The following is a 27,843-nucleotide window of genomic DNA, read 5'->3' as shown; positions in this document are numbered from 1 at the left end:
TACAGAAATAAATACATGTATGCTTGATTTATTTGAGCAAAGACGGCGAGTGGTCCAATCTCATTAAAATCAGATCTTAGTTTTCGCTACCGCTAAACATAGATCTGAGGACATCCCATTACGGGTCACGTCAGAACGACCTTTCGCTAATTATGATCGACCAATGAAATTACTGACAAGAAATCGACATTAGCCAATCAGAAGGCAGCTTTCTCAAGCTTTACGACACTAGTTTAAAACTGGCGACTTCGCTTCGAAACATATTTTGACGTATTCTCGATTTAAAAAAATTAAAACTGATAAGAAGAACACTCTGGAATGGCTTACAGATGGCCTAGATTGTATGGGTATAATCATAAAACCCGTAACAGTCGTTCGGAATACCCTCTGTTAAATATGTCGTGATCGCATGGTTAGAAAACACATTCCGACTGTCACTTTCATGATCTGGTAAGCGACGCTGTGATTGGTTGGATGAAAGGTCGTTCTGACGTGACCCTTAATGGGATGTCCTGTGATCTTTGTTTAGCGATCGCGAGAACAAAGATCTGATTTTAATGAGATTGGCGAGTGGTCCGGCCAAAATTGCCCATGAGACACATAAAAGCAAGTAAATACAAAAATATATAAAAATACATTTAATACATTAAAAAAACTAGACGTGTTACAGAAGGAAACAAATGCTTATAGAGCAATGGTTGTGTTGATATTTGACAAAAGAGGTGTGCAGTTATAAGTTGCCTAGTACCAATGTCACGACAATATGATATGACCTCCACAATAGGGCATGGTTAAGTATTCGTGACAAAAGCCACGTGTAATGTTTTTAAACACTGCTGTGAGACGTTAACAAGTGTTTGATTGCTCACAAAGCGACCATTGGGCCTGGTCTATTCAATGCAAGTAAACCGGAAAGACGAGTAGGACATTAATCAGAGCTACAAAATCATCATCAAAGTTGCATTATTGATTCTCAAGTATTTACATTTGACAATCGACAATTAAATTTCCTTGATACATATCCGAATACAGTAAACTACGGTTATCGAACTCAAAGGGACTACTAATTTTAGTTCGTTATAACCGTAGTTCGTTATATGTACATATACAGCATGACTACAGCAAGTAGTCGGGACCAAAAAGTAAGTTCGTTATATCCGTCAGTTCGTTATAAGCGTGTTCGTTATAACCGTAGTTTACTGTACATGTATACTACAAACACTCAATGTCCCGCACCCTGCAGGTTTCACAAGACATACTTTTTCCATCAACAGCCACAAACGAAATTCATCACCCCATTTTTCTGAAACGTTCATTTCCTACAGTTCGTGTCATACTTACTTTGTTTCTACAACATGTCCTTAGCTGAGATTTTAGGCGTGATACCTTCCACGTACGACACTTGTTGATTTGAGATCGTTCTGCGATGCCAAAAACCCAACAATGAGGAGCTTGCGTTTTGACTGGTTACATCGACAGGGAGACGTAGTGATTGCGGTAGCTATAGAAATTAATGTGCAAGGTGAACTACGATGAGGAACTGATTGTACATAACAGGTCTTCAGCAACCCATGCTTGCCGTAAAAAGTGACAATGCTTGTATTAAAAGGCGACTAACGGGATCGGGTGGTCAGGCTCGCTGATTTTATTGATGCATGGCATCGATCCCAATTGCGTGGATCGATGCTCATGATGTCAATCACTGGATTGTCTGGCCCAGACTCGATTATTATAGACCGAGGCACCGTTAGTCCCCCTGATCCCAAGCGAAGTGGCCTAGCTTTGGTTGCTGGAGGCCTACAGTTCTAGTTTTAAACAGTTATTTACAGACCGCCGTCACATAGCTGGAATATTGCTGAGTGCGGCGTTAAACAACAAACCAACCAACCAACATATTTGTCACAAAAACATTTTTAAAACTGCAGCTTTTTGTACAATAAACGGTACGTAAATGTACTGCAGGCCAATAGGACCGATACAAACTACTGTCGGGCCCCTCGTCAGACCTTCCTTCCACGGGCCGTAGGCACAATTGTTCAATTAAAAGCTTTGAGCCCCGAAATATACAGAGCAATTCTTTACACTAATACTTTAATACTTTACAAATATTCTTCTAGGTTATTTCTCAATGTAATACTTCTAAAGAAATCCAATTTTGAAACTAGAATGTGTTTTTACTCTAAAAAAACAAATGTCTCCCGCATCTATTTCTTGATACATAAGTTCAAGTTGAAACTGTAAATAATTAGAGGCCTTTGTAATCAGAACCTATACTGTCTCTTCCTGTGCCTGGAAATGACTCCCGCATCCTCTAACAGATTCAGAAACCCTTTCGCCTTTGCCTTTAGCTTTTGTGGAATTTCAGGAGCGCTGATGTAGTATTTAAACAGTCGGTGATCTGCATCCCTAAGACTGAAACGACTTCCTTCACATCGGAACTTCTGCCACAGAGTCTCGATTTCCTCCACATCGCTGTCAATGCTGACGTTGTAAAGATGGCGGAGGACGGGGTTGACCGTTGAGCTGGTGCCGGTAGAAGATGGTAGCCTTCTCATGAATCTCTTCTCATCATCCGAGATGTATTTACCTGGAGTTGTCTCATTGTATTTGACAATTAGGTCCGTCTTCAGCACCTCATCAAGCCTGTTATTCAGCCTGCGTGCTGCCATGCATACTTCACCATCAGTGCTGCTCTTTCCGGATCCCAACATTCTGAAGTGTGTTCCCATTGGAACGAAAGAGTCTGCCTTTTCTGTTAAGTCTTGTTCTAGTTCATCCATTTCCTTTTTCAGAATTTGGTTTTTCAGTTTCTTGACAATATCAGGAAACTGTCCTGTGTCTTGGATTCGAATCTGTTTCAAAGCATGAAGGTCATCCTCGCTTGTGATGTCATCCAACTTGACATTCCTGGTATATTTCGAGGAAAACTGGCGAAGTATGGTTTTAATGATCGTCATGGTCTCTTCATTTTTGTCACTTTTTACATTCTCATTCCATCGAAAGTTCAGTTCAAATTCTACTCTTTCTTTAAACTCGTTCCATAACGCCTTCTCGTCAAGAGCCCTGCAAAGCAAAGCACACATGAAAAGTATTACCATTGTATGTGTGCATTAACAACCCATCGCCTCTTGAAGTAAGACGAGTTCTATGGATGAACAACTTCTTTATTACAATTAGTGCGACGTTTCGGTGTAGATCCTAACACCTTTATCAAGCAAGTGATGGATAGGGCTGACTGACTGATATAGAAGATTTAACGTGCGCTTTCCGACTGCAGCGTATTTCGCACACGGGCCTGGCCAGACCATTTAGTGTATTCCGAGAAGGGTGAAAGTGGTGTGTGCAACACAAGAGGGGGGCTTTTAGGGGTTGCTTATATCGATTTTTGAAATTTTAAAATTTGGAATAAATGCCTAGGTGGATGGAGGAGGGAACTAAGGGAGCTGGGTGAGGTGGGTATTTGTATGTTTATTGGATTTTGGGTTGGTAGATTAATTAGTTTTTAGATGCGCTTAATTAGGCCTGTTTTGATTAGGAATACGCCTAGGGCCTTGAAGTTTTCTAGTTTATTTTGAGGGTTTAGTATTTCATCTAGAGTAGGAACCTTATTTAGATTGAGGTTGGTTTGTAGTGTGGTTCTGTGTGTTTGGTAGTGGGTGCAGTGGATGAGTGCGTGTTCTGTGGTTTCGGGTTGTTTGCAGTGGGGGCAGTTGCCTGTGGTGTGTCTTTTAAGTTGTTTTAGGTGGTTATTTAGGTTCGTGTGTCCTGTTTGGAGTTTTGTAATTAATCTGTCAATTTTTTTAGAGGGGTGAAGGATTTTAGGTTTGGCTAGTGGTTTTCTGAGCACTTTTTTGACTTGGCTATTTGAGTTTTGATATTGATTATGCCATTTTTTGGTTATTTTTTGTTTGTTTACACTTTTAATTTCTGATTTTGAGATGGGTAGGTTTAGGCTTATTTCTGGTATTTTGAGAGATAATTTAGCTGCTTTATCGGCGCTTTCGTTGCCGTAAATTCCTACGTGGGCGGGGATCCACAAGAAGGTTATTTGTTTGCCTGCTTTTGTTAGGTCGTTGGAGCTTTTAAGTATTTGGTTTATTAATTTAGGTCGTTTTTTGGTATTTTTGTTTTGGAGGGCTTGTAGTCCACTAAGCGAGTCAGTGAGAATTAGGATTTTTTTGTGGTTTTTTGATTGTTGGTTATGCAGGGCTGAGGCCATGCCCATAAGTTCGGCCGTGAATATAGATTGGTTGTTTGGGAGTCGGTAAGATTGTGTGGATATAACTGGTTGTGTGGTATGGACTCCGAAACCTGTGTGTTTGGAGATCGGGTCTGAAGATCCGTCAGTGTATATGTGACACCAATTTGGCCAATTTTCGTGTATGTATGAAAGTGTGGTTGTTTTAGCTATGTTTGGGTCGGTTTGTTTATTTATTTGGTTAGTTAGTGTTGTGTCTATTTGGGGTATTTTGAGTTTAGGGGTGAAGATATTTGATTTTTTGCAGTTTTGTTTAAGATTTTGAGTTTGGTGTTCATTGAGGTAGTTAGTTATTCTTTGGGATATTGGGGTGAGTAAGGGGTGTTTGCGAGCTAGAGCTTGGTTTCTTGGGCTAATGTTTTGGTTAATTAGGTTTTGGATGAGAGGGTTTGTTTGGGACGCGGCCCAGAAATTAAGGCTTAGATGTTCCCTGCGTAGATTTAGTGGCATTTCTCCTGTAAGGGCCTGAAGTGAGGTGTAGGAGGTGCCATGTTGGGTGCGTGTAATTAGTTTAAGGGCTTGGTATTGGATTGAGTCAAGTTTTTTAGATAGAGAGTGGTTTAGGGTGTTGTATATGGCGCAGCCGTAGTCTAGTTTTGATCTAATTAGTGCTGTATAGAGTGAGAGGAGGGTATCTTTGGAGGCTCCCCAGTTAGAGCCGGTGAGACATCTTAGTGTGTTAAGGTCTTTGCTGCATCTAGTTTTTAGGTTTTGGACGTGAGCCTCCCAGGTGAGGTGTAAGATAGGGCTAAACAACATAGGTATATATACACACTTATTGACATCTAACTTGTTACAGTGACTCGTTGATGGACACAGAGAGGTGATTAAGCTAATTGGAAGCCAGTGGATGACTAATGAACACAGTATACTAGGAGAGTAAACAAGCAGACTGATGGAGATGATGGAAGCCACTGTATTAATTGGATGGACAAAGGGATTTAGCAATTAGGTGATGGTAAGCAGGCGGGATGTAATAGCCTTGGTCTCTGTTCATTGCTGGCTGGATCCTTTTGATGTAGATGGCTTCTAGGAGTTTCCTGATTTTGTAGTCTGATTGGTTGTTGGCCAGGATCTTGATAACTTGTTTGATAGGCATTACTTAGAAGTTGACGGATGACAAGATAGACACAATATTTTTATGGATAACAACTTCTTTAATACTGTGAAAAGCGACGTTTGGTTGTTGTTGTTTAGCCATATCCATCACTTGCTTGATAAAGGTGTTAGGATCTACACCGAAACGTCGCACTAATTGTAATAAAGAAGTTGTTCATCCATAGAACTCGTCTTACATCATCACTCCAACTTCTAAATGCCACTCAAAGAAGCTATCGCCTCTTGATTAAAAAGGCAATCCAAAACTTGTCATATTCATGCATAAAACACACGCGCCATTGATTTTCTAGCAAAAAGTCGACTAGTTTTGCAATTAGTGTAAGCTAATGGAGTACCATATCGATACCTGCAATTCAGATGGTGAGACTGAACTGAAATACTGTCAAAGTGGCATAAAATCACCCCATACATTTCCATCGCAAACTAGGGGCGGTCGGGTCGCCCTGTGGTTAAAGCGTTTGCTCGTCACGCCGAAGACAACGGTTCGATTCCCGACATGGGTACAAGTTTGAAGCCCATTTTTGGTGTCCCCCGCCGTGATATTGTTGGAATATTGCTACAAGTAGCGTAAAACCATACTCAATGACTCACTCCCATAGCAAACTAGGAAGTGAGTGACTGAAGGGTGGAATTAATTCTGTATGTCTGAATGTCCGTTTCATCACGACGTTACAATGTTGGCGGAAGGCCCAACGTGACCCAGGTCCCATACGTTTAAAACGTTTGGTGACTCTCTAGAGAAAAGGCATTGTTATAAAGTGGTTCCAGTTTTTACAAGAATACTCAGTCTCGATTATCTGCAGAAACAGATTCCATGGGGCGTAAAAGGAAAAAAAGGGGGTGAATGTTATTTGAGTGAAAATCAGTGACGACACCAGGTGTTCGCGAAACATATACCCTCTGCTGTTTTAATAGCCTAAGCCAAACCTCAGACGAAATCCCTAAAGAAAAGCCCTGGTAACCATGACAACATTGATTTTTGGACCAAACTCAATTATGTCAGCAGGAAAGCTTTACATATCAACTGAAAGGTGCTGCAATTTGCTGTGCAGAGTTGCGTCCTTTAGGCGTGCACATCCGATGACCATGGGTTTTAAATCCTATATTCGCCTTGTTTTACCATTCTTGGTGTTCCAGAACCATGCCCGTCCACATCAGTGAGTGTGGTATTGTTTTACGACGCTTTTAGCAATATTCCAGCAGGATCACATACCCATGTGGGGAATCGAACCCGAAACTTCGACGTTACCAGCCAACACTTCAACCACTAGGCTACCCCATCGCCCTGCATATATTTCCTCCTACACGAATAGATAAATCTGCAAAACTGTTTCAAAGGGCTTGAAACCAAACCCACTCACAAAACAAACCATATTACCTACCGCTTCAGCTTGTCATAAACTTCTGGTATCAGAATCCGGACATCTGCACATGCGTAGTCTACCATTTCCGGTGACAATTCTGCTTTTGCCCAGTATGCGCCATCAGTCTTGTACCATTTCGCCTGTGTGTTACAAGAATGTAAGATGTAACTGAAACGTTTTGGATATGCATCAACCAGATTATATAAAATATCATATAAGAAATATTTGTTGTAACATTTACTGTTTCAAAACTAAATTTAACATTAATAACATGAAAAACATTATGTTTTTTGGCATAAAATGGATAAGGTTACCATTTATATTTTCGATATAGTACCTGTAGCTCCTGCACCCACATGCTGATTTAAGGTTAAAAATATATGTCCGTACCTGAGATAGAATTTATGTAATTGCTTTTATGGGGGGTGGGGGGACTAAAAATCGGTATGATTTCTCATAAATAAATAACTCAACAATAAGAGTGAGTGAGTGAGTTGGGTTTAACGCTGCTTTCAACAGTATTACAGTTATATCACGGCGTGTCAGCTTAATGTGGGAGGAAAGCCCGAAGTGATGAAGGTCTCAGACGTTTACCACTTCGGTGAAAGCCACAAACACGGGTATGGTGCTGACAAACCTAGAAACTTAATCGGGGCGAACCGGGATTCGAACCCACAATTATAGGTTTCTGACGTGCCCAAGGGTCGCAACTCTGCGCCTTGGACGACTGGGCCACTCGTGACCCCTCGACAATAAGAACACCCCAGACTGCTGATTTAATCATTAACACAAATACTGAAGACATCAACACAACAGTGACGTCGTTCAGCCCAATAACTCAACACAACAGTGGTCAGCTTGTTGGCGTAGCCTGATATTTGTTTCTTTTTATGGAATATAAATACATACAAAATGCTTGGTTAGCCAATCAAATACCACCGAATCACCTATAGTATGAACACATTAGAAAAGGACACTGTGCATCACGTTACACAGTTCAAAAGGCGCAAAAACGCACAGTCACAACGTATAACATAATACCGTGTTTCCTGTATTAGACGCTCGGGCTTCTATGTATTTCGGACAAGCCTTTGACCCGGCGTCAATTAGAGGCCCGGCGTCTATTGGAGGCCCGGCTTCTATTAATACCCCCATTTCACTATGACCACGAATGTCCTGGATCATTAATTGTATCAATTGATCGACCCGGCGTCTATTAGAGGCCCGGCTTCTATTTTTTGCACTGAACAATTGACCCGGCTTCTAATAGAGGCCGGCGTCTATTAGAGGCTGTAATAGAGGAAATACGGTAATAATATAATTTAGTGCGGTATCGATGTGAGACTGTCAAGTTTACATAACCTTGTAACAATGTATATATTTGTCGAGACTACATTTACCTCAGTAAGTATAAATTTGGCTTTGTCCAATCACTAAATACCATGTAATTTTAGACAGACTACCACACGAGTTTGTGCTATTTTCTTAACGATAATTGAGTCTGAAACTCTGTCAAATACAAACGATACCCTCACAGAAATAACAGGATATTCATTATGTATCCAAACCATGCAATCGTAACTAGCTGCAGTGCAGAATACAGATACAAATTATTTATAGTAGGGCTGGGACGAGTCCAAATTTACTACCCGGGTACCCGCACCCCTATTACCCGACCCTACCCGGGTACCCTCTCTATGTCTCGGGAGATGTCTCAAAATATCCGATTGGGAACTTTTTTAGCATAGCCCTGGAAAAAACGTATTTAGATACATGTATTAAACAATCTGGTCATGCATACACTGAAGTTGACTTAAGTTATATCTTTCTTCAACCTTATGACAAATCAGAAGGAATGGGTGCATAGTCAGAAATAAAAGCGAACATTAATGACTTGTAGTGTAACCATAGAGTTCCAGATAATTTTAGTCATTAGACAATATATCACGTGACTAACCACGGGTCCGGGTAGTCCTGTGGGTACCCGGGTCCTACTCAGTGCCCACCCGACCCGGGTACCCGAGTTACCCGTCCGAGCCCTAATTTATAGGTAGCCGTGTTCATATGACGTCAGCAATGACAGACCGGTGACAACAATTCTGGGCACTTTACGTGAGTGGATAAGAAATCTGTTTTTCAAATGATACATATGACATTAACTCATATGACCTACTTGAACTTCGTCTTTCCCCTCTAGCAATGTGACGTCAGTGTACCGACCGCACAGATCCATCAACTTCCGGTAAGATGGGAGTTGTCTCCCTTCAGCTTTTTCAATGATATACTGGGCAGCCTGAAGGAGAACAGACACATACATGAACACCTTGATGAATGGCATTAAAAAAACGACAAATACGCCGAACAAAACAGCAGTCAAGTTCACACGCCGAAGCTGACCTTATTTTGTGTCACGTGACTATAGAGGCTGGGTAAGGTGTGAGATCGCCGGGTCTTGTATCCATACGTCGATCTTAGCGACGGTCTACGAATCAAGAGCAGCCGTGTTAAATGTCTCACTCTCATGGTTGCAGAAAAATGTTACGTATTAATATACTATATCCTCTAGTGGTCAGAATGTGCTCGGATCTGAGCAGAGATTGTGGAGTTTGAAGTTACAAAATGACATTCCATTAACACGCCCAGTGCTGGTCCTTATGCAGAGGGAACGCCTCCGTGGCCTATTGGTAGAGCGTCCGCCCGGAGAGCGGAAGGTCCAGGGTTCGATCCCCGGCCGCGTCATACCAAAAGACGTTAAAAGTTGGTACTTGTTGTTACCCTGTCTGTCGCTCGGCATTAAGAGGCTTAAACAAGGACTGGTCGGCTCGGAGTCAGTATACTGTGTCTGAGTGGGGTATTCATGTTAAACTGCGGCATGGTATCTCAGTGAGCTAGCACTATAAATCGGCATCAGTCCGGACTAGTACAAGCAGCCACACAAACACATACACGTACATGCACGTCGCTATACAAGTGCAATAATTTGGACGCGACGTTAAACCCAATTTCACCTCACCTCACCTTATGCAGAGGGACCTTGGGATGGCTTATCTTGAAGACATAAAACGGAGATCATATTACCAAGCAAAAAACACTGTGTAACAAAGTAAATACATATGCGCTGCTTAAGATAACCGCGGGAATCCTCAGCAGAATACATGTCGGTAGGTCATCAGCGCCATGTGCTTATAAATGGTGGCATTTTGAACCCGAAAGTCAATAGACGGACGAGGTTATGTCTCGCGAATTCCTGTGCAACCTGTGTTAACAAAAGCTGATACTGGCCTGTAGACCCGTGAAGACCGGGGTAGAATAGGTCTACAGCAACCCATGCTTGCCATAAACGGCGACTATGCTTGTCGTAAGAGGCGACTAACGGCATCGGGTGGTGAGGCTTGGTTGATGCATGTCATCGTATGCCAATTGCGTGGATCGATACTCATGGTGTCAATCACTGGATTGTCTGGTCCAGACTCGATTATTTACAGACCGCCGTCATATATGGCTGGAATATTGCTGAGTGCGGCGTTAAACAACAAAAGAACTGACCTGTACATCAAACACATTGACGAGCATGACGTCGTACTGGGCCTTGAGGGCAGCGCTGTCGTTGCTGCAGGCATGAAACACCTGAATCAAAGGAAACAGTGCCGCGTTAAACAATGGCAAGATTGAAGTTCAAGTCAAACATCAGCCCAGATCATGTCAAACATCATTCAATGTTAATGTCAAATAGCATTCCAGATCATGTCTGACATCGTTATTAGATCCGGGGTAGAATACGTCTTCAGCAACCCAAAAGGCAACCCAAAAGGCGACTATGCTTGTCGTAAGGGGCGACTAACGGGATCGGGTGGCCAGGTTCACTGACTTGGTTGATGCATGTCATCGATCCCAATTGCGTGGATTGATGCTGATATCAATCACTGGATTGTCTGGTCCAGACTCGATTATTTACAGACCGCCGTCATATAGCTGGAATATTGCTGAGTGCGGCATTGAACAAAAAACAAACAAAAAAACAACAAAATAACAACATTGCGGTTCATGTGCAACATCGGCATCATTCATGTCAAACATCTACATTGTTGATGTCTAGCATGTACATTGTTTATGTCAAAGACCTACATTGTTTTTATCTAAGAGTTACATTGTTGATGGCAAACACCAACATTGTTCATGACACCCCGCGGAGATATTAGTTAACCGATGGTCATACCTTGATGATGTCTTGATTTTCCAAAAAAGACTTCAGTCGGCCCTCAGTGAAGACCTTTGGCTCAGCGAACACATTGAACAGGTAGACAAAACCGTCTAGTTTGGCAACCTGGAGGAGGGTGAGAGGGCCCTTCTTCCCAAGGTGGATTCCCTCACAGTCCATAGCAACGACAGATTCCTGTAGGAGGTCATCGACGGCCTTGACGCAGTCATCGACGTTATCAACAACCTTGTGACGGACGCCTTGTTCTGCCATCTGAAAATAAAGAAATGAGTATGCTGTGATAGCTTAGGTTGCTTCTTGTTATCAATGATTTAATTAGCATAGACAGTATTTCCTTAAAGGGGCTCTGTGACCTACGGTCTGGTGTCCATGTTCTGTCCAGTTCTAAACGTTGTAATTAGGACGTTTTCCCTGTATGATTAAGGAAGGTATTTAGGGGGGCGTGGGGTAGTCAAGTGGTTAAAGCGTTCGCTCGTCACACAGAAAGCACGGGTTCGATTCCCCACATGGGTACAATGTGTGATGCTCGTTTCTGGTGTCCCCCGACGTGATATTGCTGGAACATTGCTTAACTCACTCACTCACTCACTCACTCACTAAGGTAATCAGTAACTGATTAATTGTCAGTACATTTGAACTCGCAGATAAACTAGTGTTAGAGGTAACTGAATCACATAAGCCGGGTGTGCTAAACAAATTGCTAGCCTACTGCCGCTGGCGTTCCTTAGCCGTTCCAGGAATAGCTGATCATCAGTTCTAATCCCGGTTAACTTTATGACTCCGGGGGGTGGTCGGGTAGCCTAGTGGTTGAAGCGTTCGCTCGTCACGCAGAAGACCCAGGTCGATTCCCGACATGGGTACAATGTGTGAAGCCCATTTCTGGTGTCCCCCGCCGTGATATTGCTGGAATATTGCTAAAAGCGGCGTAAAACCATTCTCACTCACTCACTCATTATGACTCCGGAAGAACATGGATGGTCCTTTGATCAAAGGACCTACACGTTGCTAATGAGTTGCCTTCCCCAGCCGTGCCAGGATCCGGTGATCATCGATCACAATCAAAAACGCGCCTTGCATAATAATTGGGATAATTGATTTGTCAACCGGTGGTCGTGTTCCAATGGTTTCAGCTCTATCACTATGGATAAATAACTGGAATACTGTTAATAACATACGCTGAAGCTTTCCGCGACAATCGTAAATATATCACTGAATATTTTCAATCTGAGCGGTTACTTAATGATTTTCTTTATTTAATAATCGTTCCCTCCCAAAATGCTTGAGTCAAATTTGAAAATTTGATCAAGGGCATTCCACTGCAAAAGCTCAAAGCACAAAGTCATGGGTCAAATGGTTTTAAACGTGTACGGTAGTGTTACAAATACCATACTTACTTATATTTACTGAAACACATGTACGGTAGTGCTACAATGACCAGACATACTGATATTTACCGTAACGTGTCCGGTAGTGCGCAGACACCAGACATACTCATATTTACCATAACGTGTACGGTAGTGATACAAATACCATACTTGCTGGTATTTACCATAACAAGTCCGGTAGTGCTACAATGACCAGACATACTGATATTTACCGTAATGTGTCCGGTAGTGCTACAATGACCAGACATACTGATATTTACCATAACGTGTACGGTAGTGCTGCATACACCAGACTTACTGATATTCACCATAACATGTCCGGTTGTGCTACAAATACCAGACATACTGCTATTCCCCGAAACGGCTGTGCTGCAAATACCAAACGTACTGATATTTACCATAACGTGTACGGTAATGCAACAAATATTATACAGACATTTTTAATAACGTGTACAGTAATGTAACAAATTTTATACATACATAGGATTACTATATAGTGTGATGTTATGTAATAAATATTATAAATATAGATGTTTACCATAACATTGGATGTAATGTACCAAAATATTATACACACATATATTTTCCATAACGTTTACGGTAATGTGCCAATAACCATCTCACTAATATTTACCATAACGTGTACGGTAATATAACCATTATAATGCATATAGATATTTACCACAACGTGAACCTCAATGCACAAATATTATAATACAGGCTCCTTACTATAATGCGTGCGGTAGTGATATGTTAGTGTGACCTGACAGACACGAATCTGTGGGCGATGAACCGTTAACTACGATATGTTGTTGACGAACTGCATTACACATCCTGGTCCTCAAAACTCACCGATGTAATACCTACATGGGATTTGCGACTATGTCCATGGTGACTGTCACAGGAACAAGCTATTGGTGATTTGCTGGTCGTTTGTCAGGAGTGTGTTATGTTATAGTTTAAAGCACGTACCTCACTGTGTTATGTTGCAGGGTCAAGACATCAGCTTAAATACTACCACCGCTCTAGATCGACGGGTTTGTGTGAGGAATGCAAACCGAAACTACGTTCCAGGAAAATTATGATTTTTCAAAGGGGGGTAACTCTAAACAATCATTGATTGACTCGTGACTGGTTCCTGGCGATCTTGGGTTACTAACAGCCACATGTTTCCCTACAGTGAGAGGGATGGTGAGTTTAAATTTGGTTTCACGTCTCGTTCTAGAGTGTCGCATTTATAAGGCGACGAGTATGCACGTGTGTGTGGCTGCTTGTTCTAGTCAGGGCTAATGCCGATTTTACTGAGATACCATGCTGCTTAATGCCGAGCGCCAGGCAGGGTAACAATATGGGCAGTTTTGAAGTTAGAGATATACAATTTCTTATTCACAATGTATTGGTAAAAAACAAGCAATAAGTTTGTCAGCCACTTTAATAATTTATTATACTGACCAATAATATACAACTACATCTATATTGAAATAAATAGCCAAATGTGGCAAGAGTCACAGCGCCGATTCTGTGCACAGTTCTTCACTAAATACCACATGCATGTGTGAGTTTGGTTTAACTCCGGATTGAGCAATATTTTGTTACATCGTGGCATGTTTACCACATCAATGAAAACCACGAACACATACACGGGTATAGCATGGGTCCAACAAGCCTAGAGACACTATCGGGGCGAACCAGGATTCGAACGCACGATCATAGGTTTCTGGCATATCCAAGGGACGCAACTCGGTGAATTGCGGCTCCTTAGATGACTGGGCCACCGGTGCCCTGCTTGAAATGATCCGTGAACATCCTCCTGAAAGTGACGGTGGTAAACTGGACGGTTATGACGACAATCAGAATATTACCTTTCTGATATTTGGCAAAGTAGGCATATTATTTTTTAACTTATCCGTATTACACAAATACGTACTCAAACTCCATATACACAATTGACTGGCGTATTACTGTTTAAAATTGGACATGAAAGTTGTTTTTGATTTGTTTAAATTTAATACGACTGCACTGGGAAATTAATGTTTCACATAAAAGAAGTTTTCATGAGTAAAGAACTTGTGTATAGTAGCTTGGTTGGTTGGTTGGTTTGTTGTTTAACGCCGCACTCAGCAATATTCCAGCTATAAGATGGCGGTCTCTAAATAATCGAGTCTGGACAAGACAGTCCAGTGATTAATATCATGAGAACAGATCAACGCAATTGGGATTGATGTCATGCATAACCAAGTCAGCGAGCCTGACCACCCAATCCCGTTAGTCGCCTCTTACGACAAGCATGGTCGCCTTTTACAGCAAGCATGGGCGTTTAGTAGATAATGTGTCTTTCATGAAATATCTATATTTGTTGGAAAACCTTTTAAAATGCATAAAATATCAACTCTATGATTTGGGAACAAAGTATTGTACATACTGCATAGAATACAAATAATACTAGTACAAAGGCAAAAGTATTAACTTGCTGAATGGACTGAAAAAAATACAGGGGCATCAATGCTTCGGATTGATGATGGTTAGTGATGAGACAAATTTGCGTAACATGTCACCAGGGTAGTCCCACTTCTTCCCCGTCCCTTATCCAATACCCATAGCGAAACTGGTTACATGGGATCGTAGTGTTTACCTAAAGCAAATTATTACAAACAAAATAAACATCAATATAAACATCTACCAATATCGCGACAATACAGTAAACTACGGTTATAACGAACACGCTTATAACGAACTAACGGATATAAAGAAATTAACTTTTTAGTCCCGACTATTTGCTGTAATTATACTGTATATATGCTTATAACGAATTACGGTTATAACGAACTAAAATTAGTAGTCCTTTTGAGTTCATTATAACCGTAGTTTACTGTATTATTGACCACATCAGTGTGATGCAACTGTAACAAAGAGCAATCAGTATTGAGAAATTTGAAAATAAAGTTTCACATACATGTCGAACTGACTTTACAATAACCCTCAGGGACAGACACGGTATAATACATTCTGTGGCAACTAAATTCATTGTTCACATTAGGGGTGCCCGCGACGGGCGCAATGCATCGTCGTTAGGAGTGAGTGAGTGAGTATGGTTTTACGCCGCTTTTAGCAATATTCCAGCAATATCACGGCGGGGGACACCAGAAATGGGCTTCACACATTGTACCCATGTCGGTAATCGAACCCGGGTCTTCGGCGTGACGAGCTAACGCTTTAACCACTAGGCTACCCGACCGCCCCATCGGCGTTAGGAAGCAGCATTGGTGTATCTTGTTTGTTTGTTTGTTTGTTGTTTAACGCTGCACTCAGCAATATTCCAGCTATATGACGGCGGTCTCTAAATAATCGAGTCTGGACCAGACAACCCAGTGATTGACATCATGAGCATCGATCCACGCCATTGGGATCGATGACATGCATCAACCAAGTCAGCGAGCCTGACCACCCGATCCCGTTAGTCGCCTCTTAGGACAGGCATAGTCGCCTTTTAGAGCAAGCATGGGTTGCTGAAGACCTATTCTACCCCGGAACTTTGGTGTATCTAATTGTATACACAAGATACATGTACAAGAAATAGCATTCAACGTCAGTTGTTACAGGTAACTGTATACCAATTGGCGTTTCAGAGCAATTCATCAACAGGAGAAATCATCAGGAGAAAAAACAAATAACAGCTGAGATGATAAAAAGTACATGGAAAGCTAAAACATATTTACAGTAAAATAGAAATGAAAGGGGGCAATCATTTATCATATTTATAGACGGATCATTTCCGATATAATATCTAACGAGAGACAAACTACGACATACCAAGATTATCTATTAATTAATTTCATATACAATAATAAATGTTATTGACCTCGCCAAGAACACAGTGCATTGTGAAAAATGGTCAATACAACTGGAATCGCATTAAATCTTTTCATTAATGCTTGACTTGATATGCATATATTGATTATACTCTGGTAATAAATTAAAGCCTAATAATTAAAATCCAACAACCGCTGCCTCCTTCGGGGCGCTGCCACCAGCCCAGCCTCCTGTAACTCGTTCAGAAAAAGCTTGGCCTTAGCCTTAAGCCTTGGATGAACTCCAGGAGCGCTGATGTAGTATTTATATAGTCGGTGGTCTGCATCCTTAAGTCTGAAACGACTCCCTATACGCGAGAACTTCTGCCGCAGAGTCTCGATATCCTCCACATCACTGTCAATGCTGACGTTGTAAAGATGGCGAAGGACGGGGTTGACCACTGAGCTGGTTCCGGTTGAGACAGGAAGGTTGCGTAAAAACCTCCTCTCTTCCTCTTTGAGATGGTCGCTTGGGGTTCGCTCCGTGTATTTGACGGTGAGATCGTTCTTGAGTATATTATTTACTCTCTCCTGCAGTCTCCGAGCTGAGTTCTTCAGTTCAACGTTATTGCTTTTCTGTGCGGCATACAACATATTGAGATGAAATCCCGTCGCAACAAATGAGTCTCCATTTGAACTCAGTTCTTGTTCTATCGTTTTTAGCTCATGCTTGAGAAATTCGTGTTTCAACTTAATGACAACACCAGGAAACTCGCCAATTTCTGTGATTCGGACTTGTTTGAGAGCTTGAAGGTCATCTTCATCCGAAATATCATCAAACGTGGCATCGCCTGCGTACTTCGACGGAAATTTGCGCAGAACTTTCTTCACGACTGACATGACCTCATCGCTTTCCCCCTTTACTGCTTCGTTCCATCGAAAGTTGAGCTCGTAATGAACCTTTTCCCTAAAACCCCTCCAGAGATCCTTCTCGTCAAGTACACTGCAAACAAGAAGGAAATATTGTACATATAGCAGTCACTGTGACTGGGAACTACGATCACCGTAGCGCGAAGATGGCTTAGTGTAACGCGGCCAAGGTCTGACAGCCCCATCCATTCAGTTGCCTCGTACGATAAGATAGGGGGACCACGTCAAGCCCAAGGTGGACCGACCGTGACTCGCGATCTGATAGGACCAAAGTCACATATAAGTGAAATCATAAATGATGTCCACAGTTGCGACCCTAACTTGAAATTCCGTATCAGAAACATACCATTTCTTGTGGGTTTCGGGGCGGCCGGGTAGCCTTGTGGTTAAAGCGTTCGATCGTCACGCCGAAGGCCCGGGTTCGATTCTCGACATGGGTACAATGTGTGAAGGCCATTTCTGGTGTCCCCCGCCGTGATATTGCTGGAATATTGCTAAAAGCGGCTTAAAATCAAACTCACTCACTCACTCACTCACTCACTCACTGTGGATGACGCTGAATATCAATTGAGGTGAGGTGGGGTAAAATAGGGTCGAACGTTGTGTTCAAGATTCCGTGTTTATGTGGGTCTGATTGTAATTGCCCTGGTGGCTACATAGTGATTGCCCATTGAGATACCATGCCGCAATTCAACCTGGACACCCCACTCAGACACAGAATACCGACTCCGAGCTTACGAGTCCTTGTTTTATGTCCTTTCTGCCTTTCTTCCTTTCGACAGGCAGGGTAACAACAAACACCATCTACCAACGTGTTTTGATATGACGTAGCCAGGGATCGAATATCAAAGTATTTTAAACTCGGGGGAAAAAAAATAAGCAAAGCTGACCTACTAAGTTTGTAGTGAAACGATTAATCTATATCGAACTTTATAGGTGCACTGCAACTGTCAATGTGTCAAACGAAAAACATCAATGGAAAGTTCAGCTTCGATAGTTTGGATCGACGTGATACAAAAAAACAAACTGACGCACTGATAAATGTTTTTGAATATATAATGCCAACGTCTAGAGAACCGTGAAGATCCGGGGAAGAATAGGTCTTCAGCAACCCATGCTTGCTGTAAAAGGCGACTATGCTTGTAGTAAAAGGCGACTAACGGGATCGGGTGGTCAGGCTCGCTGATTTGGTTGATACATGTCATCGATTCCATGCGTTGATCGATGCTCATGATATCAATCACTGGACTGTCTGGTCCAGACTCGATTATTTACAGACCGCCGTCATATTCCTGGAATATTGCTGGGTGCAGCGTTAAACAACAAACCAAGCCAACGTCTAGAATAACCAAAAGCGTAAAAGGCAAGATAGCGGTGAAACATCTAAACAAAACAGACAAACAAGTGATGAAGTTGCGTGCGAAAGGATTCACAGAAAAACACTTCATTTCGTACTGAATTCAGAGTTTAGTTTTCAACAACAAATCTACCGTCCCTGAGACATGGCTGCCATGCCAGGACACGTTTGCCCTCGTATCGAATCACTGGAACGGTATGATCGTTGCAGTGTGATGTAATATTTTAATATCCCCGATAGTTACACCTTTGTCATGTTTGACCTACCTTTTCAGCTTGCCATACACCTCTGGAATCAGAACCCGTACATCTGCACATGCGTAGTCTGTCATTTCCGGTGTGAAATCTCTTCTGGCCCAATAGGCAGCATCGTTTTTGTACCATTTTGCCTGAATCAGACAGAGGAAGTTGTCAGCAAGCTTCTTACCCGTGGTACCAAGGAATGTTTGCGTCATTTCTTAAACGAAACACCATGTCCCAGCTTTATGGACTGGACAATCCAGTGAATCATGCCATCATGAACATCGATCAACGCAAATGGATCCCGTTAGTCGCCTCTTCCGACAAGCATGGGTTGCTGAAGATCAATTCAAGCCCAGATCTTCACGGGGGAAGAAAACATGTGAAGAATGGTGAGTGAACTTTGTTTTATGCCAAAGTCAGCAACATTCCAATGATATCAGCTTGTAAGTGATGACATCTGGACCAGACCAGCCAGTGGCTAAAATCATAGGCAACTCTTTGATTATCCCAAATTAAACATTTGTTACAGAAGTATAATAGTTACAAACAGTACCTAGTGAAGTCAAATGTACACTTTAAAGTCTCCTCTCCGCAGTTACGCATAACTTACTATAACATCATCTTTTCCCTCAAGGGAAGTGACGTCAGTGTACCGGCCGCAAACATCCATCAACTTCCGGGGAGTTGGGAGTTGTCTCCCTTCAGATTTTTCAATGATGAAAAGAGCCGTCTGTGGGACATAAGCCATGATGTCATCACGTCATATAACAAACCAATGGACGTTTACCACACCCAGGTACAGCATATAGGGGGACGTTAGATACTCCCTGGTAAAACATAAAAAGGGACATTACTGTACCAAAGTAAATAGATAGTGTGTTTATACAAAGCAGACATATTAGTTGAGTGTTTGTACAAGGTAGACATATTGGTTGGGTGTTGTACAAAGTAGACATATTGGTTGAGTGTTTGTACAGTGTATACATATTGGTGGGGCGGAATTATATTGTAGACCTATGGATTGGGTATGTATATACAGTAGACACACGAATGGGATGTTTGAACACAGTAGCAATATAGGTGGGCTGTAGACACGTGTGTAAGACACATGGTTGACACATGGGTAAACATACAATAGACTTATGGGTAAGTTGTTTATTAACAGCAGTATAATGCTGGGATGTCTGCATGCAGAAGGCATATGGATGGGGTGTTTAAGGACTTTATTCGATAGTTTCAGTCAAAACAGTGACATGGATACGATAAAATATGTGCAGTATTTGTAAAGGAGAGAATGTGGGCCTATCATTTCACCTTACCTGCACGTCAAAGACATTGGTCAGCATGACATCAAACTGACACTTCAGGGCAGCGCTGTCATTATTACAGGCGTGAAATACCTGAAAATCACAGAAAAGATTACGATCGACTTCGTGGTGTGATGTGGGTTCACACATTATTTATTTCACGGCGTATCAGTTGAATTGGTGGTGGGGGTAGCTCAATGTGAAACAGGCCGAATACATAATGTATAAGTATAAACTATTGTCTTCACCCTACAGCCGTTACATATATATTTACATGCATATATGCATGTTTTTACATACGTATTTACGTACGTATGAACTCATACATGTCCAGATGACTTGATGTCCGTCCGACTAGAGAATGTACGCGTAAATTACGTTAAAACCTGCACTAAACTAACTGTAAAAGATAGTTTTGTGGACTGAATGCCTGATCATTGTCACAATTTTATCTCGTCATACATAAAGTGTTTTCCTTTTTAATCATTTGTTGAATTTTCCATCAATAACATATATCTGAAAACGTAACTCCAAAGTCAAATAGAATGCAAATTTGTGAGGCTGAAACCGCAGCCACCCAACGACAGTCTTTGAGGTCATGTTTGAGTGTGTGTGTCCATTCAGAGACGTTGATTGCGTTAATAACTGGACAAACATACCTTGACGATGTTTCCATTTTCCAAAAAAGACTTCAGTCGGCCTTCAGTGAAGACCTTTGGCTCGGCGAACACATTGAACAGGTAGACAAAACCGTCTAGTTTGGCAACCTGGAGGAGGGTGAGAGGGCCCTTCTTTCCGAGATTGATTCCCTCACAGTCAATAGCAACGACAGATTCCCGAAGGAGGTCATCGACGGCCTTGACGCAGTCATCGACGTTTTCCACAACCTTGTGACGGACGCCTTGTTCTGCCATCTGGAATATATGACGATCAAACATCCACTGTAAATAACAATAATCCAATGACATTGTTCGTGAACAGATACTGAAACATTTTTCGGGCAGGGGGCCCGGGGGGCCGATTCGTCTGAGGTCCTGCAATTCTTTGTGCAGAGTTGCGTCTCTTGGAAACGTTGGAAATCAAAGAACGTTGGTTCGAATTCCCCAAATTATGTTCCCATGGTTTGTCAGCACCATACCCGTGCCGGTGTATTCCATCAAAGTGGTAAACGTCTGAGACCAGCATCACTTTGGGCTTTCCTCCCACATTAAGCTGACACGTCCTTGATATCATTGAAATAATGTTCACAGCGGCGTTAAATACAACTCGCTCGCTTAATCGGGGGAGTACCCGGGTTTGCTACCAAGAATACAGCCCTTCTGACAATCTGGGTAATGCAGAAGGCTGTAGTGTTGGGGAATCTTCACATTCTCCGAAAAGTTTGACTTGGCAGCGCTTCCTTGGAGGAGTCCCATTCGCTGTCTGGCCTGCGTGTAGAAGGGCCAAGGGCCCTGAGCTGATGATGAGCCTAACCAGCCTGACTGTGCCAGGATCACCCAAACCCTCTTTGCTGCATTTTGTATTTTGATCTGTACATAAGAAGAAGGAGAAGAAGAAGAAGAAAAAGAAGAAGTTCTGTTTAATCTGTGAGCAAAGCCACAAGTGTGGAGCTGACATTCCACGGAGTCCTGGCGGAACAAAACCAATCACGGCATCTTCTACCGCCGGGGCGCAGTACCGGCACAACTATGTACACTTAATGGAAACTGTGCTGCGACTCAAATCGCTTCATTCAGACAAAGATGTATTGCTCCTGTCTACGACTCTGTGATACTATATATTGAATTTGAGCAAAATAAGTTGCTATGCGGCCCGGAACGTGAACCTTTGTTGACGAGGAGTATGTAACAGGACATGGAGTCATCCACAGATGGACATTCTTACCTTGTCAGCTTGATCAAGGGGTTAACCTCTTTGGTCATGTGGACAATGCGTTCGACCTCGGATCAGAAGGTTCGTGGGTGTGTGTGTGTGTGTGTGTGTGTGTGTGTGTGTGTGTGTGTGTGTGCGTGCGTGCGTGCGTGCGTGCGTGAGTGAGTGCGTGCGTGCGTGCGTGCGTGTGTGTGAATTTGGGTTAACGCCGCGTTGTAGTATTTCGGCATATCACGGCGTATAAGTGTGTGGGAGGAAAGCCCGAAGTGATGCAGGTCTTTTTATAACCTTGCTGGAACCACAATCATTGGACCTAAGGGACGTAACTCTGTAAGGCTAAGTGTGGCTTCGAATTCTTATTCCAGTGTGCTGAATGCCCCTCACAACTAACTGCACTATCGACCGATGTGTGATCAAATGAACAGCACCGGGAGGCAAATCGTTACATTCAGACCCGAATCATTGAGAATGCGATGCTCTTTTTCGACTCCATTATAGTTGATAAATGTACCTATGGTGTAGGCGCGGTGGGGTAGGCTTGTGGTTAAAGCGTTCGCTCGTCACGCCGAAGGCCCGGGTTCGATCCCCAACAAGAGTATAAATAATGTGTAAAGCCCAATACTGGTGTCCCCCGCTGTGATACTGCAGACATATTGCTAAAAACGACGTTCAACCATTCCCACTCACTCACAGCGTACCCGCCGTGACGATCCGGGGTTGAATAGGTCTTCAGCAACCCATGCTTGCCGTAAAATGCGACTATGATTGTCGTAAAAGGCGACTAACGGGATCGGGTGGTCAGGCACGCTGACTTGGTTGATGCATGTCATCGATCCCAAATGGGTGGATCGATGCTCATGATATTAATCACTGGATTGTCTGGTCCAGACTCCATTATTTAGAGACCGCCGTGATATAGCTTGAATATCGCTGAGTGCGGCGTTAAACAACAAACCAACCAACCAACCAACGACAGTGTACCCGCCGTGACGATCAACTCAAGCAGGCAATCCGACAAATACGCGACACTGAACAGTAAAAAGCTTTGTCCACCAGAACACAAACCGAAAGTTGAAATACAAAGAAGCGTGTGTTTCGGTTACACCATGGTGACTCGGTTATAACAATCGATAACAGCTTTGTCCACCAGAACACAAATCGAAAGTTGAAATACAAAGAAGCGTGTGTTTCGGTTACACCATGGTGACTCGGTTATAACAATCGATAATATTTGTTTGACAACTTACCTCTATGATGCGCCAAGTACAATTGTCGCATGACAGCTGACGTATGCATCTCGTGATATGTGAATCATTGAATCACTGTGTGATCATTTATACTGAACACGCTAGACTGATAATTCAGCGCGACGGAAAATTATAGTGAATAGAACCTCGTTAACCTCAAATTATTATTTTTTAAAACTTGGGGTGGTAGTGGGGGTGTGAGAGGCAACCGTTTAATGCGCCGCAATTCGTTGTGCAAAGTTGCATATCTGAGGCGTGTCAGAATCCTTATGGTGGGGTTCGAATTCCAAATTTGCCCAAATTATTTTAAAAGGTTTGTCAGCACCATACCCGTGCTCGTGGGTTTCACTTAAGTGGTAATATGGCCTGAAAGTGTAATTGTTTTGAACTTATATCTAGTCATATTAAGGGCATTCGATTGAACAACGTTACTTCAGTAATTTAAATGCAGATATCGTCTGGACGACAAATTGCATTTGTCATTTAAATAAAATAAAACATTTTTTTTAATTTAATCCCCCTGTGTTTTATTTAATTAGTATGCCCGATTTACTATGAGATTTACTAGAGGGGGCTTTTGTGGATAATGACCCAAACTCAAAAAAGGAATAATACTGTGACAGTTTTTTCTTAACACTTTCCTTTCACGTGAAATCCCTTGAGTAAACACGCTGAATGTATTGTATTCAGCAACGTCGACACTGTAGTTCTTTCAAAGCAACCGGCCCATGACGACGAGTGACTGGGTGCGTGTTGCTACAGACAGGATTACAGACAGTAATAGATCTGGTGATCAACAAACGACCCAGCCGTTGGAGCACCGTGACCTACAACCACCCGAACCTCTGTCGGCTTTCAGGACAAGAAAGGACCCAAGGGACTAGGGCTGGGACGAGTAACTCGGATACCCGGGTCGGGTGGGTACTGATTAGGACCCGGGTACCCACAGGACTACCCGGACCCGTGGTTAGTCACGTGATGTTTTATGACAAAAAATATCTACAACTCTATGGTAACACTACAAGCCACTAATGTTCGCATTTCTCTCTGACTATGCACACATTCCTTCTGATTTTTCATATGGTTGAATAAAGATATAACTTAATTCAACTTCAGTGTATGAAAGACAAGATTGTTCAATACACCTAAATACGTTTTGCCAGGTCTATGCTAAACATGTTCCCAATCGGACATTTTGAGACATCGCCTGAGACACAGAGAGGGTGGGTACCCGGGTAGGGTCGGGTAATAGGGAGGTGGGTACCCGGGTAGTAAATTGTCCCAGCCCTACAAGTGACCCTCCCAACATGTTCAAGGTCTTTCTGTATAAATTAAAACTTACCGGAATACAGAGCCAACAAACGCATGCACGTGTATGATTGAGCTTTGTCCAGAGTGAGTACAGCCCTTATCGATCGACATAAACAGTATCTAAATACTGCGAACACCATTCATGCCATATTGTTGAATCGAAACAGAAACTAAATACTCCGAAACTCAGTAATGTATACCAAGAAAAGTAACCTAGACTAAGGCTTAATCTCTGAAAATATATATTTTTTTATAGAAACATAAAACTCTTTTTCAATTGAAAAGGATCCCCAGTGAGATGGGAGATTCAGAACCTTTGGAAAATCTAGACTTGCTTCATTTTGGACTTTTGCATTACAGTAGGGCTTGGCGAAAGGGAAAACGATAAGGTTCGGGGACTGTGAGACAGGCTATTGTGTAACCTCACGCTGGTATCTGCGCTGGCAAGACACACACCCTTCATACACTGAAGAGGGCGACCTAGCTCGCTATCCTAACTTCGTATGTCAACATTTTTTAGGTTGCTATCTAAGTTTATCTATCTGTTGAGTAATCGCCAACAAAACCAAGTGTGTGATCAGGAGACAGACGATCTTGCATGGAGGAAAATGTGCTGACGCCTAGTGTGTGACTTGAAAATACTTCTTTAACATTAATTACTGTTGAGTGAGTGAGTGAGTTGGGTTTAACGCCGCTTTTAACAGTATTCCAGTTATATCGCGGCGTGTCAGCTTAATATGGGAGGAAAGCCCGAAGTGATGCAGGTCTCATACGTTTACCACTTCGGTGAAACCCACGAGCACGGGTATGGTGCTGACAAACCTACAAACATAATCGGGGCGAAACGGGATTCGAACCCACAATCATAGGTTTCTGGCGTGCCCAAGGGACGCAACTCTGCACAGCGATAATTACTGTTGAGTGGGCGGTCATTCGTTATAGAGTGGGTCAGAGAGAATCAGGGGAGGGTCACCCAAAAATATGGAGTGAGTGAGTGAGTATGTTTTTACGCCGCTTTTGGCACTATTATTCCAGCAATATGACGGCGGGGGACACCAGAAATGAGCTTCACACATTGTACCCATGTCGGGAATCGAACCCGGGTCTTCGGCGTGACGAGCGAACGCTTTAACCACCAGGCTACCTGACCGCCCCCAGTCTCTTGGAGAGTTTCATGAAAAATAACACTTATATAAGGAAAGATAAAGTCTCGTGAAAAAATGCACAAGGACATAAAAGAATGAAAAGACTTGGGGGAGGGGTGGGTGGTATTTTCAGTACATAAGTACCTCAGAAACCCCTGAGACAACCCCAAACCCCCATCCCACCACCCAAAAGCGGCACCTAATTCTGTTTATATTTGTGTTGATACATGTATGTTTTTATTTCCCGTTGGTCAAGAATTAAGTCCCGTTTAAATATAATAAAAAATTGTTTTCATATCTCCATCCAGTCACTATTCTGACTGTAGCATTCCGCTCTGGAGAAATCAGAATAAATAAAAGCGACAAAATTCATTCCATAATCACAAAAAGAGTCCATTTACGATTCCGACTCTTTCATGAGCATGTGTTTATTAATCACTATCAAACAGTTAGGACACGAGGTGTTCGCGAAAAGGTGAGCGTATCCTGTCCCACCTGTCACAAACACATACAAAGGCAAAACACGGCAACATTTGGAACATTTTGGATGTCAATATCGGAGATAAGTTTTGTTGACTGATGCGTCACTGAACAAAAAATTAAAATCATCTCTGTATTTTATCGGCAGGATATTAGAAGAGGGTTTTCTGCTTTGTAAGAGCTCAGTTTGTTCCACCCTTATTAGGTTTTCAGCAACCAATGCTTGTCGTAAGAGGCGACTAACGGGATCGGGTGGTGAGGCTCGCTGACTTGGTTGATGCATGTCATCGGTCCCAATCACTGGATTGACTGGTCCAGACTCGATGTTTTTACAGACCGCCGTTACATAGCTGGAATATTGCTGAGCGCGACGTTAAACAACAAACCAACCAACCACCCTTATTAAGCACTCAGCACCGACACAGCAGCCGTTTCGCTGCAAAAACGATACGATATCCGGGCTACAATTGGTCCTTAGCAACCCACCTTTTCGTAAGGGATGACAAACGGGATCGGGTGGTCAGGCTCATTAACTTGACTGATGCATGTCATCGTATCCCATAAGCCTAGATCGATGTTCATGATGTCAATCACTGGCTTATCTGGTCCATACTGTATTATTTACAGACCGCCGTCAAATAGCTGAGTGTGATGTTTAAAAGAAAGTGACCTTTAAGAAAAAACAAACAGAGACTGTTTCTTGTCAGTTGAAATACATACATTGTCAGTATATCCCACCTCATTGTGAGTACATATCACCTCACTATCAATAAATGCCATCTCACTATGAGCATATAACAGCACACTTTGAGTATATACCACCTCACTATGAATAAATACTAACTCACTGTCAGTATATACCATATTACTTTCAGTATATACAACCTCACTATCAGTATATACCATCTCACTATCAGTAAATACCATCTCATTATCAGTTTATATCATCTCTCTATCAGTATATACCACCTCACTTTCAGTATATACTACCATCTCACTATCAGTATGCACTATCACACTATCCATTTCTACCCCGATCTCACTATCAATATTTACCATCTCACTATCTGTATATACTATTTCACTATTAGCATATACTACCTTACTATCAGTTGATACCATCTTACTATCAATATATACTATCTCACTATCATTATATTCAAGCAAATTATCAGTATATACTACCTCACTATCAGTTTATACCATCTCACTATCAGTATATATCACCTCAATATCAGTAGATACTATCTCACTATCAGTAGATACTATCTCACTATCAGTTTATACCATCTAACTATCAGTATATACCATCTAACTATCAGTAAATACTATCTCACTATCAGTATATACTATCTCACTAAAAGTATATACTACCTCACTATCAGTATATATATCATCTCACTATAAGTATATATCACCTCAATATCAGTATATACTATCTCACTATCAGTAGATACAATCTCACTATCAGTTTATATCACCTCAATATCAGTATATACCACCTCCCTATCAGTATATACCACCTCAATATCAGTATATACTATCTCACTATCAGAATATACTATCTTACTATCAGTATGTACCACCTCCCTATCAGTATTTACCACCTCCCTATCAGTATATACCGCCTCAATATCAGTATATACTATCTCACTATCAGTAGATACTATCTCAATATCAGTACATACTATCTCACTATCAGAATATACTATCTTACTATCAGTATGTACCACCTCCCTATCAGTATATACCACCTCCCTGTCAGTATATACCACCTCCCTATCAGTATATACCGCCTCACTATCAGTATATACCGCCT

General features: G+C 42.1%; 1 protein-coding gene across 1 annotated transcript; it reads right to left on the bottom strand.

Moving 5' to 3' along the window:
• Positions 1–623: 623 nt before the first annotated feature.
• On the bottom strand, positions 624–24,583 carry LOC124144960. Its single transcript, XM_046514580.2, has 11 exons — positions 24,431–24,583; positions 20,629–20,883; positions 19,982–20,062; positions 19,273–19,392; positions 18,687–18,808; positions 16,329–17,136; positions 10,958–11,212; positions 10,288–10,368; positions 8,915–9,034; positions 6,760–6,881; positions 624–3,063 (listed from the first exon to the last, which is right to left on the bottom strand). The coding sequence occupies exons 2-11, from the start codon at positions 20,881–20,883 to the stop codon at positions 2,262–2,264; spliced, it is 2,766 nt and encodes a 921-aa protein (XP_046370536.2). The 5' UTR covers positions 24,431–24,583; the 3' UTR covers positions 624–2,261.
• Between the last annotated feature and the right edge of the window lie 3,260 nt (positions 24,584–27,843).

Source organism: Haliotis rufescens, unplaced genomic scaffold, assembly GCF_023055435.1.
Source record: "Haliotis rufescens isolate VD_foot unplaced genomic scaffold, xgHalRufe1.0.p SCAF_55, whole genome shotgun sequence".
NCBI classification, from domain to species: Eukaryota; Metazoa; Mollusca; class Gastropoda; order Lepetellida; family Haliotidae; genus Haliotis; species Haliotis rufescens.
Note: the sequence above shows the minus strand (reverse complement) of the source record. Positions and strands in the feature narration are given on the sequence as shown.

Excerpts from the sequence above, each read along its gene's own strand:
- LOC124144960 (XM_046514580.2), bottom strand. The coding sequence starts at position 20,883 with ATGGCAGAACAAGGCGTCCGTCACAAGGTTGTGGAAAACGTCGATGAC. Across the intron at positions 20,063-20,628 it reads AAAATGGAAACATCGTCAAG|GTATTTCACGCCTGTAATAA; the intron begins GTATGTTTGTCC and ends TGTGATTTTCAG. Across the intron at positions 18,809-19,272 it reads AGGGAAAAGATGATGTTATA|GCAAAATGGTACAAAAACGA; the intron begins GTAAGTTATGCG and ends TGTCTGATTCAG.